This window comes from Rissa tridactyla, chromosome 12 (genome assembly GCF_028500815.1).
Source record: "Rissa tridactyla isolate bRisTri1 chromosome 12, bRisTri1.patW.cur.20221130, whole genome shotgun sequence".
In the NCBI taxonomy this organism is placed as follows: domain Eukaryota; kingdom Metazoa; phylum Chordata; class Aves; order Charadriiformes; family Laridae; genus Rissa; species Rissa tridactyla.
Genome location: NC_071477.1, coordinates 10951478 through 10969647, shown reverse-complemented (window position 1 = coordinate 10969647; position 18170 = coordinate 10951478). Strand labels below are relative to the sequence as shown.

Sequence of the window (18170 nt, the reverse complement as noted above, 5' to 3'; positions counted from 1 at the left end):
GATGCGGTAAAAGGGAAGCGGAGCAAGATGTGAAAAATACAGTGAGGAGAAGCAAGGCAGCATGATGGAGAGCCATGGTATCTGATGAAGAGCTACAGGGTGTGATGGAGAGCCAGGAGAAGTGATGGAGAGCCATGGAGAGTGACAGAGAGCCACAAGGAAGTGATAGAGAGCTATGGAGAGTGATGGAGAGCCACAGGGATGGGCTGGAGAACCTTGTAACTGTGAGAACTCCTCTGCTGAGGCCTCACTCCTCACCCTGGCCATGCCCAGGGAACTGGGGTTCCCAGATCACATGGGACCAAGGAAGCTGCAGCACAGTTGGACCCATCCCGCGAGTAACGATGGGCTGATGGCAGCCCCAGGCCAGGGGACCTGTCCCCTGGTGCCCATGTACGTTTGTTGGCAGTTGGCGGCCGGCACAGCCAAGGAGAGCTGTGGCACAGGGCTGTCCGGGGCTTCTACCCGCTGTGCCACCCAGGCAGCCTGGGCACAGGCCTGGCGGGCATCTCCCTGCGGCTGGGACGCCCCGGGCAGCGGCATCCCACCCGATGCTCTGCACCGCAGGGACCGGAGGATGCCGTTTGTCCGGGCACTCCACTCCCTGCTGGGAAACCTGCCCGGCGTTACCACCAGCCCGGCCCCGGGCGAGAGCAGCGGCGCTGGCGGAGCTGTGCCCGCTCCCGCAGCCCAGGTGTGCCACCGGCCGCCCGCCCGCAGCCTTTGCATGGGAGCTGGCTGCGCGTCCTAAGGCAGCACGTCACCTCCTTCCTACACTGCTTCCACTTCTCTGCGAACCCTGCAGCAGCCCCTCTGCCAGCGGGTCGGACCTCAGCCACGTGCCTTCTTCTTCCAGCCGAGCAGAGCGAAAGTGAGAAAATATATATATATATATATGTATATATAGATCATATAAAAAAATAATCAAGGACCCTTTTTTCTGCCTTCATGCCTTTGCAGGTGCCTGAGCCGGCAGGGGCCGGGCAGCGCGGTGGGGCCAGGATGTGGGGCCGGGGGCTCTGCCCGCTCCCAACCCCGCTTCCCGCGAGCGACGCCGGGGCGGCAGCGCGGGCGATGGGAACGCTGTACTCACCATATGGAGCCTCCATCTTAGCGCTTAGCTGGGTGCTTACATTGACCATGTCTCGCCGGCTACTGCTATGGGGACTTGGGGCGAAAACCAGAGGAAGTGGAGGAATAAAAAGAAATCTAAATAAATAAATAAAAATGTCTTTCACTGAGGAACTAGGTGAAGGCAGGAGGGAGCGCGAGAGGCAGGGCAAGGAAACCTGCCTCTCCTGTTATCTTATTGATTCGCTTAATCAGGGCTAATGTGGGTGGAGATGTTAAATAGTAACCAAGCTCTTATGGAAACCAATCTGCAAGGTGCCGTTGCTGTAGCTATAGTAACTGCTGCCAAGCTAGAAACTCAAACACGGCTTTTACTGGACTCTTTTGGGGCTCCCGTTTCCACTCGGTGTCAAGGCCAGGGCAGCCGCCGGGCTGGGGTTCACCCCCGGCCACAGGGGGAAGGGGGGGGGACAGATCCAGCCCTGCAACGCCCCAAGTGCTGCCAGTTTTTGTGCCATCGCCCACCCGCGATGGGAAAACCAGGGCTGAGCCTGCCAGTGGGCAAGGGGCTGAGCCTGCCAGTGGGCAAAGGGCTATGGGATGAGCCAGGGGGGCTAGCACACGCTGGCACAGGCAGAGCAGAGCCCAGCTGAGGCACAAGGGGCAAAACACCCCGGCCATGGGTCAGGGCTTGTCCCCCGCATGCAAAACCGGAGGGGTCACTTGGGGATGGGGAGCCGTAGGGATGCTGCAGTGGGATGCAGGGCGGTACCCTGAACACGGGGCCAGGGCACAGGGCGTTTGCAGCTCCTCCTCAAATCAGAGGGACCCACAAGATTCCGTGGCCACTCATGGACATCTGTTCTCCCTCCTGGACTGCAGCACCCACGTGAGGCCCCAGGGACCTGATGGTCCAGAGTGTGCAGCTACAGTTCTGGACCTTGAGGCAAAGCCTCTCTGCCCCTGGTGGCTCCATGGCAGGAGCAGCCCCTGCTCCCGGGGGGCTGCGCTCAGGCAAGCAGGGCTGTGTGTTGCTGAGATGATGCCAAATACTTGGGGATCCAGAGCTGGAGCTGAATAAGTGATCGGCCGGCAGCGTAGGGCCTCCTGTACATCTCAGGAAAGGTCTGGGCTGGAGAAGGCACCGAGGGGTCCCTGCCAGTCCCGGGACCCCCAGCACCCCGGCTATCAAAACACTGCATCCCCCAGGGGACAAAATTAGGGCTATCTGCTCCTCTGGATGGGAAAATACATCCCAAGGGAGCGTGCAGCGGGGTGGGGGTGAGCGGGGAGGGGGCTGCCGGGGTGCGGTGGGCTGCGGCGCAGGAATCTGCAGCCAGAGGCTCAGACCCAAGGCTGGGAATGTGAGGACCCCCTAGTTTGCTGAGTGCTGAGAGGTCCTGGAAAGGGAGAGGGAGTGGATAACGGGGTCCTCAGTAGCACTGGGGGTGAGGCAGGGCAGTGGGGTGGTGTGGGGCAGCCTGGGGGGGACAGGGTGCTCATGGGTCTCCAACGTCATCATCACCGGGTGTCCCGGCAGTGCTGGCTTCTCCCACACGATGGAGCAAAGCACCCGGGCATCTCCTGCAGCTGTGGCCCATGGCCTTGCCGGGGGCTTCTGCACCCCTTCGCTGGTTACCCCCAAAACCAGAGCAAAGGCACCGGCTCGGTGTTACCCCGAGGCTCCAGGCTGCGAGTGAGGGAGGACGGACACGAGCACGGGGGTCTCCAGGCTGCTTTATTGGGGGGCTCGGAGACGGGGGCCCTCTGGCCGGAGGGGCTGCCGTGAAGCAGGGGGCACGCTCGGAGCTCCCCACTGCTCCTCCAGCCACTTGCCACGAGGGGAACGTCTTGGTGTTCGCTTACACCAGCCTGTGCCTTAGCACAGGTGAGGGGCAGTGGGGAAAGCCCCCCGAGCCCGCAGAGCAGGGACCATGCCAGCCAGCCCCGCTCCCTCCGCACACCCCCAAACCGTCCCTATTTCATTAAATAGGGACCTGAACCATCCCTATTCCCCCCAAAGTGGGAAGCAGCCGGACAATGCGAGCGCTGCCAGAGAGGGGTGTTAAAAAAGCAGTTTCCTACGCGGCACTAGGGATGAAGCAGGGTGGACTGCCGGGCTGCTGGGGGGGTCAGTGTTATAAATAATTCTGGTTCACCCCATCCCCACTGGCGGGGGCTTCCTCGCAGGGCTGCAGCCCTAGAACCAGCTGACTTGGTTGGATTTGAGTCCAGTGAAGCACATGTTGTTGGAGCAGCCCCCGCCGTAGGTGGGGGGGCAGGCTGAGCAGGGCCGCCCCACTTTGTATGGCGCTTCTCCCAGCCAGTTGCCCCTAAAAAGAGAGGAGGGCATCACCTCTGAGCGCCATCACCTCGCCGCCAGCACCGGAGCGAGGAGGGAGGATGGCACGGGGTGGGAGCCTTCCCTCCATGCACTTACTTGATGGCGTAGTTGCAGACGAGGAGGATGGCGTGCCGCCACGTGCTGCCCCACACCTGCACGTTGGCGCAGGTGCTGAGGGCGCAGCCCAGGCGGCTGGAGGATGCCCACACCATCTGCGCCGGGACAGAGAACAGGCACTGTCGGTGACCGCCCGCCCAGGGGTCCCACCTCCGGCCACCCCGGGACCCCAGCGCAGGGCTGCCTCCCACCAGGGGATGGCATCCCGCCTGCCCACACTTCTCAGGCTGGATGCTGTGCCCACCACGGGCAGTGTTTCATCACCAGGGGGTGATTTCTCACTGCCCGTCTTTTGCCTGAAGCCTGTGCTGCCCTGCAAGGGGCTGCCCTGCCACGCTCACTTAAATGAGCAGCAGAGTCTGGGTCACTTCTCCTATTTACCCAAATTAGTTCCCAAACCTCACCGGTAGCTTACCCTGCACACAGCGAGGTGAAACAGAAGCAGAAGCTCCTCCTAAAGCCTCTCTAGGCTGAATTTCTTCCTTAAAAAAAATGCGTCATCTTGCCTACTTGCAACCCGGAGCATCTCCATGGACGAACCGCACAGGGATGCAGATGCTCGGGTAAAGGCTGGAGCCGTGCAGGGGAGGTAACTAGGGGCTGGCACTGCTTCGCCACCGAGCAGGGGAGCAGAGGGAGGTTTTCCAGCTTGTGCCAGCCAGGCTGCCGGCGAATGTGCCGGAGGACATTCCCAGGGAGCCGGACATGGCTGGGTGCTATAAAGCCTCTCCATCACACAGGAGAGGACTCACGCTCAGCAAAAGCACAAAGGCGCTTTTTTTTTTCTCCTCACTACCTTTGAGATGCCAGTGGGGTAATAAAAAGGCCAAAGCAGGGAAAAAACCTTAAAAAGAATGAAAACGTCCCAGCCAACTGGCCAGAAGGTCCCAGCTGCACTTGAGCAGGCTGTGAGCCCCTGGGACTTCCATGCAAGCAGCCCAGTTCCCGCAGGGACCCAGGGTGGGAGGGCATCGCCAGAGGCTGCCTGCACCCCTCCGGCAGGCGCGCTGCCTGCTGCCAGCCCTGCTGCCTGATCGGGAGCAGGCAGCTGCCAGGATTTGATCCCGGATCCCAGCTGCTGCTGGGAGAAGGGCTGCTCCCTGCACAGCAGCAGCCCAAGGCACTCTGGGCTGCCCCCTGGTTTGCAGTGAGGTCCTGGGGGGCTGTGGGGGGGCCGTGGGGGGGCCGTGGGGGGCTTCGGTGCTCACCTGCGTGTAGTGGCTGCAGACAGAGCCGCTGCATTTGGAGGGGCAGCGGGGGTTGCACTCGCGGGGGTGGGGGAAGGAGTAGTGCTGCTTCTCCTGGTGCCATGATTTCACCATGTCCACGACAGAGCGGTACCTGCAAAAGGTGCCCTGCGTAAGGTGGAGCCTCTCCACCTCGGAGGTCATGGGTGAGGGAGAGGAGGGGAAGAAAGTCTCCACGTAGAGGGAATAGGGGAGAGAAGTGGGATGGAGCGGGGGCAATGATGTCCTTCTGTCAAGTCCACTCATACCGAAGGCCAGAAGACCTGGCCCTTGCTGGAGGCACCTGAGCATTCAGCCGGATGGTGGAGATCCAGGACCCACATCTCCCTGGTCCGTGTGCTCGGCCGAGAGGGAAATAATGCCATACTCCCCAGCCGAGCAGCAGGCACCTCTGGTTTCCCACATCTACCCTCTTGCGAGAGCTGGACCCTCCTCTCCCGGGGGAGTTGATGTGCCTCTTGGTTGTATCCCAGTCCTCCGCAACCCCAGCTCAGAACCTCTCTGCTCCTCAACCAAGGGGCTGCTGCTCCTCTTCCTCCTCTTCCAGCATTGTGGGCTGTGGGGGGTCCCCAGGAACACTCACCTGCCCGAGTGGATGGAGAGGTTCTGCCCCACGTATTTCATCAGCTGGGGGGGGCCGTGGTCCCACAGGCAGCGCGCAGCCCACGCCTCTGCCGCCCTGGCCAGCCGCTCATCCCACACCTGGCCAGGAGGAAAGGAAAAGGGCAGGCAGGGATTTTGGGTGCCCAGAGGAGAGCAGAAACCCACTCCTGTGGGCTTCAGGGGGTGTTTCTGAGCACCCATGGGTGTCCAAAAAATACGGCTCACACATCGGGCTGGGAAAAGCCTGCAGGAAGCAGGGCAGCGCGTCCAGGAGCGATGAACCGCCCCAGCTGCCCACCACAGCTCCTGGGCACGGAGAGCGCCCACTGCCCAGGCAGAGCACGGGTGCCCTGAAGCAGTGCAAGCCCTGTGTGTGCATTTCCCTCCAGGAATGAGCTCCTTCTGCAGAAGGTGGAGCGGAATCCAGGGGGAAAACCCACAGCCATCCCAGCCCTCCACCGCAGCCCTGGCCACAGAGTAACTGGTGAGGACAGCTGGTTCCTTCATGCATTATTTAAAGGTTCCTCACCCATCCTGAGCTGCCTTGGGGAGACGCCTGAGAGAGTTATTTAGGAAGGCAGGAATTTAGGCCGAGCAAGAAGCAACGCAGGATGCTCCCAGGCACATCTGACCTGCTGTGGTACCCAACAAGCCGAGCTGCCGCCTGTGTCTCCCAAACCCACATCCAGGGACCACCCAGCTGCTCCATCAGAGCTCCGGTCCTCTCCCTGGGAGCAGAGCAGCACATGGCACCTCCTGCGCCAAGGGTCCCACTCTGTGCCGGCTGAAATCCCTCCTCCTGGTGGCTCCCCATCTCTCCTCCCTTCAGGGCTGGAGCTTAGGAGCTCCAAGCAGGGTGGTGACAACCTGGGGAAGGCTCTGCCCAGGGTGGCCCTCGTCCGGAGGAGGTGCCCAACCTGGTGAGGCTGCTCAGTCCCTCTCCATCTCACTTCTGCACATTTCTTTTCCCCGGGGCTGGCATCCCTGGGTACACTCCTGCACCAGCTCCCAAGGGACCCTGGAGCTTGGGATCACGCCGTCCCTCCTGGCCACCTGGGTTTTGGTTTGGGACCTGCACTTTTCATGCTTGTAACCACCTCCCTTCCCCTAATGCTACCTCTGCACCTCAACTGGACGGACCCCGCCATCCTGCAGCCAGCAAGCTCCCAGGCATCCCAGGCACAGGACCAGAGGTGGCACCGGGTGGAAACACCACCCTGTTGGGACTCCATCCCTTGTGCTCAGGGGCTGCATGGGTCTGCCCTGCACCAGGGATGCGAAACGTCCCCTGCGACCGGCATCCATCTGCGAACCCGGGGCAGCACCCTGACATCCCCATGTGCGTGCCCTGTCCCCCCCAGGTTGGGTGCCCACATCACGGGCGAGCCCCTCGACCCCACGGCAGCAGCCAAGAGCTGTGGACCCCCAAACACCCCGCCGGAGCCCGACTCACCATATACTCCATGTTGGCGGCGGGAGGGGACACCTGTGCCCGCACTTGGTTGTGGTAGTCCAAAATCACGCTCATGTCGCGGGGGGAGAGATATCGCTTCCGACGGCTCCGGGGGACCCCCACGCCCCACAGCAGGTCCGTGGCTCTGCCCCCAGGGGGGGACAGCAGCTCGGTGGCGTTGGGCAGCAGGAAGGAGCTGGACTGCTGTGTCATCCAGAAGCCCAAGGCGGTGAGGTACAGGTGCAAGTGGAGCACGGCCATGCTCGCCCGGCCAGCGGGATCGGCTGCTGGCTTTCCGCTCCCGCACGGAGTTAAGCGAGGACAAGGCGGATCGCCAGTCGCTGCTGCCGGCACGTGGATCTAGGAGGGAAACAACACAGGCACCGCTCAGGTTTGCGCTTCACATGCAAACACCACTTCCCAAAATAAGACGGAGATAAATTTTCTTTTTTTGTGCGTCCTTTTCAAATTAAATTTTTAAAATTAATCTCTTTGATAACTTCCTTTATCACAGCAAATTCCCTGGGACTGGCAGAGAGATGGCAGGCGAATCGGTTTTCTTGTTGTTTCTTTAAAAAAAAACCCAGCACCAAAATCAGTACAAAATCTCCCCCGTTTTTTCACTTATCGCACGTACCTGCCAGGCAGCTGCTAATCAGGAGCATGCTGAGACATTCGCTGCAGCCGCCTGCCCTCTGACTTCCCAGGCGTTTGGTGTGTTGAGTAAATCCCCAGCACAAAAGGAAATCTCATAGACTTTTAAAAGCATCAACAAGAAATCCTAACGACTCTTTATCTCAGAGAAAGAAAAATAAACCACCATAAAACCAGAATAATTAAAAAAAGAGAGAGAAAAATGCTGGAACATCTCCTCATCTGTCAGCCGACGCACCTCCGAACATCCCTGCCAGCCCTTCCCCGGAGCAGCGGGGAGGATGTTCCCCCCACTACGTACCTTGAGGACTGAGCCAAGAGCAGCCGAGCCCGGCGGCGGCGGCAGCCGGTGGGATTGACCTTTGCAAACAACCTGCTGGGGCAGATGCGGGGGAGAGGTTTAGCCTAGTCCCGCCGGGCAGCCCGCCGCCGCATCTGACGCAAAAGCTGCATCTTAACTCTTCCCCCGAGGAATGTCCTGAAGTTTGGAAGGAGCCCTGCTTGGAGATTTATAGGCTGGTGGATGCATCCGCGCGCAGGGGCGCGCACGCAGCATGCCGAGCCACGCGCGGTGCCGGCGGGGGGAAGCCAGCAGAGCCCCCAGCGCTCCTCCAGCGGGCAGGGGGGGGCTGCTGCTCGGCTGCTGGATGATGGGGTTTCCAGCTGCCTACGGGGAGAGATTCCCAGAATCGTCTCGTCCCTGTTCATCCCCCCCAAGCTGGGGTCTCGCTGGGAACGGTGGATAGGGAAGTGGATCCAGGTTGGCGAGGGATGCGGAGGGGGTTTTGCCCCAGGAAGGTGGCAGTGGGGCTGGTGCTCACCGGGAGACACGGGGTCCTCCTGCTTTGGTGTGAGCTGAGCAGATGGCAGAGATGTCCCTTGCCAGGAGTGGCTGGGAGGGGATGTCCCTCACAGAGCTGCATGTCCCCCGGGCCAGCAGCTCTCCCTGTTAGAAATGAAGGCGCTTGCTGGGTGGGTTCCCCAAGGACTGGGGTTTGCGGCAGCCTGGGGGGGCTCTGCCCATGTCCCCACCACTGACCTGGGCTGACGATGCCCAGTCAGGGACATGTCCTCAGGGTAAAAGAGCCCTTCCTCTGCGGGCTGTGCTCCCATCAGGGCTCTGTCCCCAGGGAGGGGAAATGGCTGCAGAAGTCTGAAAGCTGTAGACAATCCTGCAGCATCAAGAGTGTTTCCCTGTAACACCCCAGCGGTCCCGATGCCTGGGGCCAGCTGAATTACTGCAGGTCACAAAAATGCAAGCCTGGCAGGCTGAAGGGGCTGCTTGCAATGCCCCTCACATCTCTCCCTCCCGCCGCACTGGGAGCCAGAGCAGGCGGCTGCCTGGGAGCCGTGGCAGGGCTCGCTGCCATCGTCACCCCATGCCACAGTGCCCCAGGGAAGCAGGGTGCTCACCCTGCACCTCGCCAGGGCACAGGTGGCTCTGGAGCCAGGATTTGGCTCTTTGCTTGCATGAAGGAGACCACTGAGGCCAAATCCCTGCTCCTGAGCTGGCGGGAGGCACGGAGATGGAGGCACACACCTGAGATGGGGGAAAGCTGGTGCTCAGGCAGGGAGACAAGGATGCTGCTGGGGAGGAGGGGAGGAGAAGGCAGTCCCACAGTCCCCCCGGCAGCATCTTCTCTTCTGCTGCTTCTCACCCTCACTGGGATAAGAATTGAGGATCCCAGCAATGCAACTCCTGCCCCTGTTGGGACTGATGGCACATCCCAGAGCTTCACCCACAGGCCCCGAGACCCACGGGGACACAGAAGCCGACCAGGATCTCGGGGAGGAGCAGACGCGAGTGTGGAGTGGGAATAACGCCCAGGTGCTGAGCTGATGTGCTACAGCAATACAGCCTCACCCTGCTCTGAGCCTCTGCTGAAATAGTCCCCCGTGTATATTTTTCCTGGCATCTGCTCTCTCGTAAAGCAACTCAAGATGCTGCGGGCCCTGGGGAGCAGCTGGAGACATGTGCGGGAGGGATATTTCCATCCACTCCCCACCCAGCGGGTGGGATGATGATTGTGCCAGCGAGGAGACAGAGAAACCGCTGCCGAGGCATCTCCAACCCCTCAGGGCAGAGAGGAGCATCATCCCGTGTGCTGGCATGGCTGGGCACGCTGTGGGGACCGTGCCGTGACACAGATGCCAGCACTGGGCACGCCGGGGTGTCCGGGTGGCTCCCAGAGCCCACCAGCTTTCCAGGCTGCCTGCTGTAGGGGGTCCAACCAGCTCAGCTTCACCTTCCCAGCAGCAGCCCACCCCAAAACACCAGTCACCTCTCCGCAGGCGCCCGGTAAAGCACCATCCCCGGTTTGCTGGCACCCCGATTTTATGTTCACCCGTATGTGGGGGCGAGTGCCAGCTCCAGGGGCCGGCAGCGGGAAGGTCCTTCGTACCACACCGGGACGGCACACACTGGGGCTGCCTCCCTCCACTCAACCCCGGCTATCAAAGCTCTCATTAGCGAAACTGGTGAGGGCGGTTTCATTCCCAGCGGATTAGAAAGGCAGACGGGGACACACAGCAGCGATCTCGACTGGGCAGACTGGGGACGTGGTCTGGGCATACTGGGAGGAGCAGCAGCCGCCAAGCGCACACCGAGGTGGGAAGGGCACCGGGGCTGTGCTATGGGGAGGGTATTTTCCATGATTTGTCATTTCACAAAAGACAGAGCCCTGAGCAGCAAATGCTCGTCCAGCACCGCAAACTGCAAAAATGCAAATTCTTTTCATTTAAGAATTTTGGGGTTTTTTTTTTTTGTTTCCCTGGGGCTCGGGGCGAGCAAACCCACTGCAGCTCCCGCTGCCACGCAGCAGCCGAGCCACACTGAGCCTCGGAGCGGAGACAAGGCGAGGGTTTTGTCTTGGGTGCAGATTGAAAGCACTGCTTAATCAGCACTCCGCGAGACAATCCAAATTCCAGGAACTGGAAGGGGTTTGTGTCTTTGCCAGGCGTAATATCCTGCAGCCCAGACTGGCCCGGCTGCCAAAGCACACGGTATCTGCAGCGAGGACCTCGCTGGGAGCCAAGAAGCACACGCATTCGGCTGGATACAGCAGCCGTGCCGGCAAATTCTCATTTTAATGAGCATTGGGGAGAAAAAAAAGAGATAAATCACTGGGTTCACGGCACTCTCGTGGCAGAGATGCCCACCGATGCTTTTAAGACTGACACACATAGCAGCTCGCCCCAGAATAAGCCACGACGGGGCTCGCAGGATTCCTCTGTCACATTTGCTTCTCCCGTCTGTTGGCTTCGGGCATCCCCCATCACCTGTGGATCAAGGCGGCAGGTGGTGACATGAGCCCACACAGGACTGAGCAGGGCTTTGCCCTTTGCTGGGGGACGGGATGTGCTGTTGGTCCCTGAGCATCCCTGTGCCTGGAGGAGGTTGGTGTGGCTTTCCATAGCAGGAGCCTTCTCTTTACTGGGGTAAAATCAAAACAAAAGCCCCGTTTGAACAAAGCAGTTTTCCCAGGTAATGCACAAAATTTGTTGCTCTAGTAAAATACCCCCCTCTTATGAACTGGCAGAAAGGCTCGTTTTCCAGATTTGCTGAAAGCTGTTCATTTCCCCCAGTCCTCCCACAAACACCACCAGCGGCTCCACCTACCGCAGTGCCCACCCTGGCAGGGAAGGAAAGTGGGGCTTTTGATGGCTTTTTGTGTTTCTAGAGCCCTGTAGAGGTCCAACACACCCAGAGGTTGGTTCCTGCTCATGCGTTATCAAAGGAGATCTTCCTTCTGACTCTCGTGGTCAGAAGATTTGATCTCCGTATGTTGTGGTGTGAGAAAACCCAGGCTGAACTCCTGCACGTTTATTTGTGATCTCCCTGGAGTGAAACACCCCGTTGAGCTCTAACCCAACCGAGACCAGTCCTGAGGTCTGAGGACCTCGGAGTCATCTTTCTTGCTAATTAGGAAATTAACTCCTTGTAAATGTTGAATCCCTTTCTGAACCAAGCTGAGCCTTGGAGGAAGGGGTGCGGAAAAGTCAAATCTCACGCCGAAGAGGTGACCTCCCAGGCTGCGCGAATCAGGGGGTCAATTCCTGGCTGCCAGCAGAACTGTGCCTTTCTTGGCCAGAACACAGGGACACCACGTTGGGATGGGCTTTGCCAAAGGATTCAGCCTTTCTTCATCAAAATTAATGAAGTTTGATAAGTATCAAACCCCTTCTCCCTGATATCTCAGACATCGCAGGAACAGAGCAAGTTTTTCAAAGGAAATTTCACAATTTTAATGAGAGGGAGTGATTTTGTGATATGTTGTGAATTTTGGTAGCCCGAATTGTTCCTATTATTCACTTTTAAAAGCTGGGATGGAGCGGAGAGCCAAGGTGCAATGCACATTCACCTCACTCTCCCTCGTTGTCATCAGGTCATCCCTCATCCAGCCAGGCCATCTCCACACCCAGGAACCTGCTTTCCCCGTGCCAGTGCGGCACAGTCACACCAGGCAGGAGGCAAAATTGAGCAGGGGGAGCAAACCTCTGGAGGAAACCTGAAGCAAGATAGCCCAGCTGCATTTGCCAGAGCCTGCAGGATTATTTATGAAGGCTTCAGTTATTGATGTCTACTGGATTTTTTCCTGACCCCAGGCCCATGTGAACCCTGCTGCTGGAGGCTGCCTCCTAACTCGCTTGGGCAGCAATCCTGTCTCCTGGGCTGCATTTCTGCTGTTTGTGGCCAGCTGGAAGCACCAGCCATACACTTCCAGACCATTGCAGAAGAAGATTCCACCTCTGCCAGGGCTGCGATTAGGGGGAGGAGGGACGGATGGCAGAAGGGAGGAGCGCCTGAGCCAGCTGCGGGGAACAGCTCATGCCGGGGGTACCACGCGTGTGACCCTGAATGTGCAGCCACGGCAGCAGGGACCACAGCGGAGAGATCAGCAGGACAGGTTGGAGAGGGCCAAGTCTTCTCCAGCCTTCATCTCAACCACTTAAGGCATCACGGCTTGCCTACAACAGCAGGCTAACATGGTGGCAGCATGTGCCTAGTCCAAACTCTGGGGTTCGGAGCATCTCCATTAATAAACATGAGATGCTTCACCACTCCCTCCTGCTCTCTCCAATCACCTCTCTGATTTGCAAGACTGTTTGCAATCCATGGATGTTGCTGTAAAATCCATCTGCGGGATTGTTCCTGTGCCAGGGGCCGGCTCATCCATCGACAGGGACAAGCAGTTGCAATCTCTGCAGTCGGGACCACGGTCCTGGAGCCTTTCACACAATGCCTAGTGCCTGCCTCTGCATTAGGTGCAACGTCCTCTCTTAACCCACTGTTTCCACTTGCATATTTGCTAGGACATGCGAAAAACTAAAAATAAAGGTGAAAAAACCCCACCCTTTCCCATTTTACACATAGTGATGCTGCAGGGAACGGGCAGTCGGGAGCAGGAGCCTGCACATGTGGGTCCGACCACCCAGGCTGGGCTCGGTGGGGTGACACAGAGCTGCTTTGCCCACAGCCTGGCTACCGACCCACTAGCCAAAGGCCACCTGGGCATCACCCCAGCTCTGCGAGCTGTGAGTTGCTCCTTTTACTGGTGCAACTGGCCAGGTCCTGACAGAAGCCTGACCCTGGGAGTCTTTAGTGCTAACAGCAACCGTAGCTGAAAAAGCAGCAGGACTAATGCTTTTGTGATGCAAAGTGAAAAATGCTTGTTTTGGGGTACTAACTAAGGCGTCCATCACGGCTAATGGGATCCTATGTGATCTCCTTGGTCAGTAGGTGGGTATCAGCCCCCCCACCTCTCCCCCTGTCTCTGCGGCACCGTCAGAGCTGTGGTCCCCACCAGCAGCCCGCGACTGCCTGTGAGGAAGCTGCAAAGGCCACCGGTTCCAGCCAGCACCAAGATATAATTGGAGCCTTTGAAAGGCGAGAAATTTTTCCGCCGGCTCTAGAAATAAATGTCTCTGAAGTTGAGTGCTGCGGACGGTAGTTTCTCGCAAAGGTATTTTTTACAGTAACTGGGCTAAGTTTAGAAATCCACTTAACAAATAGCGCGGAAGCTCCTCTCAGCACAATCCAGAAGGTAGTTAATTCGCTGTTTGCTAACGATTTGTTTTTTAGACCGGCGCTGTGGGTGCGTGATGGTCCTGCTGCGCTCTGCCAACGTGAGAAGAATCTAACAGGTCAATGGAAAGAGGGGCCCATCACACCACGAGCCAGCCGAGACCGAGATAGACCCAAACCTGGGCACCAAACATCAGCCGTGACCTCCTCACCAGCCCAGGCTGGGTACCGGGACCCCCCACCCCACAGCAGCCCCGTGCCCACTACCCCACCGCCCCCATCCCCACTGTGCACCTACAGCCCTGCCCGCAGACACGGACAGGAGCCAGCAGCCCTGGACACATGACGATGGTGGGGTGGTTTTTTACTGTGCTTATCGCCTGCTCTCCATGTGGTCGGCTTTCAGGCTCAGAGGTGGGAAATCCGTCGGTCCCACCCCGGGGTCCTGGTGGGATTTCCCCAACCCACAGGGCAAAACCAGCCTGCACGAAAGGCATCATCTGGGGCGAGCGGAGATTGTCTCTTTCCTCGGCATCTGATGCAGTAAGCGCTACCTGTGCAATAGTCGGGAAATGCTGCAGCGCCAGCAAAGGGGTGGATCAGCTGCCGGTCGGGGGCAAGCGGATCACAGCCCCGAAAGCCCAGACCCGGCGAAGTGAAGTCAGGACACCCTGGCAGCCTTACCGTGTAATTTTCTTGCTTGGACGGGTGTGTGCCGCAGCCTGACTGCAGCCCCTGTGTGTTCAGTCCGTTCCCTTTTTTTCCAAGACCAAAATTAAGATAGAAACTGAGCACCTGGCACCGGTTCACAGGCGGGTTGGTCATGGCTGCACAGGGAGGTCTTGTTCCCGTTGCTCCTCTTCTCGGGGGTGGCCCCGGTGCTCACGTGCCCGGGCCCCCACTGCAGCACTGTCGGACACCCCCCAACCATCCCCACCAGCGCACGGTTCGCTCTCTCCAGCTGCAAAATGGTTTTTTTCCACAGAAAAATGTTGCTGCTGTTTGTTTGTTTGCTTGGCTCAGACTAAATAACAGTGGGGCTAGAAGAGATGCTGCTTTTCCTCCCCAGCTCTGAAGGAAGCAGGGAGTGCTTGCAGTGGTTTATCATCCCTTGGGATGTTGGGATGGGGTCTCCTGAAGGTGTTGCTTCTCCCCAGGGTCTGCCTGGGGCATGTCCAGCAGGGAGGAGGCCGTGGCTCCGGTGGGTGGTGATCTCTCACAGCCTGGCCAGCTTTAAAAGCAGACTCTGGTGAGCGCAGCGAGGTGGTGCAGGAGGAAAGACACAGCACAGGAGCTCCCAGGGGCGTCTGGAGGAGATGGGGAAGCTTTGGGCAGGAAAGACGAGCCCATACGGGCTCTCGGTGTGTTAACAACTCTTCACAAGGCTGAGAACAGCAGTGGCTCAGCTCTCCTGGGACTTCCCGGGGAGGCCATCAGCGCTGTAGCAGAGAGAGCACCTAACGGGTGAGACGAGGGTGTAATCCTGAAGCTTTTGGTCTCATGAGTGACATTGGGCAAACCGCTTTCCATACACATTTCTCCATCCATACTATCATCCTGATCACATCTACCAGAGGGCTTTGAGGGTTGCCGATGACCAGCACCGCCTCGGAGCTGGTCCTGCCCCTCCAGGTGAGCAGGACAGGACTACACAGGATTTCTGCAACATCTGCCTATTTCTGGTATTGAAGCTGAAATGAGCTTCAAATACTTTTCCGCACTTTTAAAATCTCTTGCTGTACCTGCACACCCCTAGATGATCTGAAAGGTCCCTTCCAACCTAGGCAATGCTGTTGATTCTATGATCTCGGGGCTTCCTGGCTTCTGCCCGCACGACGGGAGCATCTTGATGAACACTTTGTATTTTCACCCCTCCACTCTCCCGTAAAGATTTAATGTGAATCTTTGCCAAGAAATCTCCCTTTTCTCATGGGACTTCCAAGCTTTCCCACATCCAGATGGCTGGATCCAAGCCACCAGGTTTCTCTCTGCCTAGGCATGAAATTTCGCAGGTTCAGCCACGGAGGCTCAGATGTTTGCAAGAGCTATTTTGCTCAAAGCTGGACAAAGGCTGGTAAAGGGGAAAACGAGAATCTTGGCATGCTCTTTTCTGCTCAGTTTCCTCAGCCTTCACCCAAGGACGACTGTGCTGCCCTTTAAACACAGCTCGAGCAGCCCCTGCCCTGGCACACCAGGCAGGGATTGCAGAGCCCGTAGACATACCATCACTGATGCCTTGTCTCAGACTTACCGAGGCGTCATCTGCTCCTCCTGTGTCTTGGACTCCACATTTATTACGACAAAATGTGCATGTTGGGGGCCTGCATGCACTTGACCGTCCAAAAAGCAACCTCCCGAGGCTGAGCCAAGCACATACGTGAAGTATAAAGGAATGGAAATCAAGAGCTCTGATTCCACAAGTATTTGCTGGGTGATTTAATGAAAGGAGCTCCCTAGGATCAGGCTGTGCCAGATGCTGAGAGAAGCAGCTGCAGTCCCCGAACTCACTTAGACACCCTGTCTGCCACAAGTGATAAATTTTGTTGTTCCAAGAACATAAAAGCCTGTGAGGAAGCGTGCAGCTGGAGGTCCTGGCGAGACACGTCGTGTCGGTGGCACGGCATCTCTGTGGAGCTGTGCTGTGCTGTGCTGCAGAGGCTGGGAGAGAGTCGCGCTGGGAGATGGGCACAGCCATGGTTTTGGGATGCAGAAGCTCAGCAAGAAGAGCCAAAGGTGGTAAGCAGCACACCGATGCCTCCTTCCCAGGCTGGGCCATCCCACAGGGTTTGGAAGTGGAAAACAAGCAGCAAACAGCACAACATCGTTATAGATAATCTGTGCCCAGAGAAAAAGAGGAGAACCCGTGCTTGCAGTGCAGAGCCCGTACCAAATCTGCCCTGTCTTTCAAGTGAAAGAGGCTGCCCTCTGCCAACAGCCCCTTGCCCATGACCTGGTGCAAGTGTCAGTGCTCGCCAGTGCATGCGCTTGGGGGATCGTTACCCCTCTGCTCTGGGCATGAAGGCAGAGTTGGTGTTATTTCATGCTGGGATATATTTCCTGGCCTGTTGAGAGGCTGGGTCACTGGCCACAGTGGCCACAACGAGGGTTACTTGCAGATCCTGCCCTGTGTGATCTTAATGTCAACAAGAAGCCCATGAACTCTCTTAAAGTATGGGCTAACCTGCCTGCCGGTGAATTATTCCTGCCTGAAGAGCTTGAAACACAGCTGTAAACCTCAGAGAGTTGCCCACCAGCCTAGCTGCCGCACGGCCAGGGCTCTTGGTGCCGGGCAGGACAAATGGCACTCTGCTCCCCACCAGTGCCACCAGCTGGTCCCCACTGCTGGTGGTGGGGAGCCATCCTGGGGGGCTCCCACCAGGAAAGGCTCCCCGTACAGGGAGATTCCTCTTTGCTGGCCCTGGGGAAGGGTTTGGTGTGTCAGTGCATGGCCTGGGTTCCTCAGCCAGGACACGGTGGTGGGTGGACACGGGGGTGACCGTCCCAGCAGGGCATGGCTCCCTGAGGTGCATGTGCTTTGACCTGCCAGGGATAAATGAGGCTGTTTAAAACCCCATGTATCTAGGGAAATATAGAAGGAAATCTGATTCCAAGCAAGGCCTTGGAAGGTCCAAACCCATGATCTGCAGTTTAACTGAACACAGCCAAAATGGGAGCGATTGTCTCCACATCTCTCTCACCATGGAGACACACTCCCCGGGGTCTTTTCTGCTCTGACCAGGGGATGTGCTGACACGTGAGTCCCTGAAAACCCTGGGAACTGGGACACCTCATCTGAAGATAACTGTCTGGTCTGAGGACACTCTGAGTCCTGGCAGCTCCGCTGAGCCCACGCTCCCCAGTGCCCGCCCTTTGATGTACAGAGGGAGTTGGATGCGGGATTCCTGCAGCTCGTCAGTGGCTCTGTCCACCCCTCAGGGACACAGAGGTCTGATGGTGGCTTGAGCTGACACATCCCTGCTGCATGACCTTGACCATGTGCCACGAGTGACAGGGAGGAAACAGGAGTGGAGCTGGGCACACACCAGTACTGGGAGCACGAGCCCCACGGGGACCTGGGCTTGTGGTGTCTGATAAGGACCACAGCCGATAAGGTTCATGCTGCCTCGTCCTCCCCACTGCCGCTAGTGAGATTTAACTATCCCACGCAGGCAAGCCTGGTACAATCCAGCCTTCATCCTGCTAACAGATGTGCCGGCGCCAGCTCCCACAGAGGCACCTGGTAGGTCGGAGCTCAGCGCTCGGTGAGGGAAAGGACAAGAGCCCATCTGCCCCGCGGCCGGCGTCTCGCAGGACAGCAAACACTGAGCTCACCGAGACAGATGTTGCCTTTGGCACATCCCTCTCCCCGCTCCGCTTCCCCAGCAGACATGGAGCGTGGTTTCACCCCGGTGTCCTGTCTGCTGCCCATGTGTTGCTGTGGAGCCGAGCCCGCCGGGGCGGTGGGGCTTTCCCTGCCTTGAAAGCACAGGAGGTGAGAGCTGTGCCGGAGCACCGGACTCCAGAAGCTGGCAGGGGGACACCCACGGAGCCTCCCCCAGCATCTTCCCAGAGCCAAGTGGAGAGACACCCTCAGGGGCAGCACACAGGTCCCAGCTGGACCCTGTTACAGCCCCAGCGCTTCCTTTTCGGCTAGTC

At 58.3% G+C, this 18170-nt stretch overlaps 1 protein-coding gene across 1 annotated transcript; it reads right to left on the bottom strand.

Moving 5' to 3' along the window:
- Positions 1 to 3271: 3271 nt before the first annotated feature.
- Positions 3272 to 7096, bottom strand: R3HDML (R3H domain containing like). The gene is made up of 5 exons (XM_054218650.1): positions 6836 to 7096; positions 5363 to 5481; positions 4741 to 4873; positions 3512 to 3627; positions 3272 to 3404 (listed from the first exon to the last, which is right to left on the bottom strand). Exons 1-5 carry the CDS (start codon positions 7094 to 7096, stop codon positions 3272 to 3274), a joined length of 762 nt encoding a protein of 253 aa, XP_054074625.1.
- Between the last annotated feature and the right edge of the window lie 11074 nt (positions 7097 to 18170).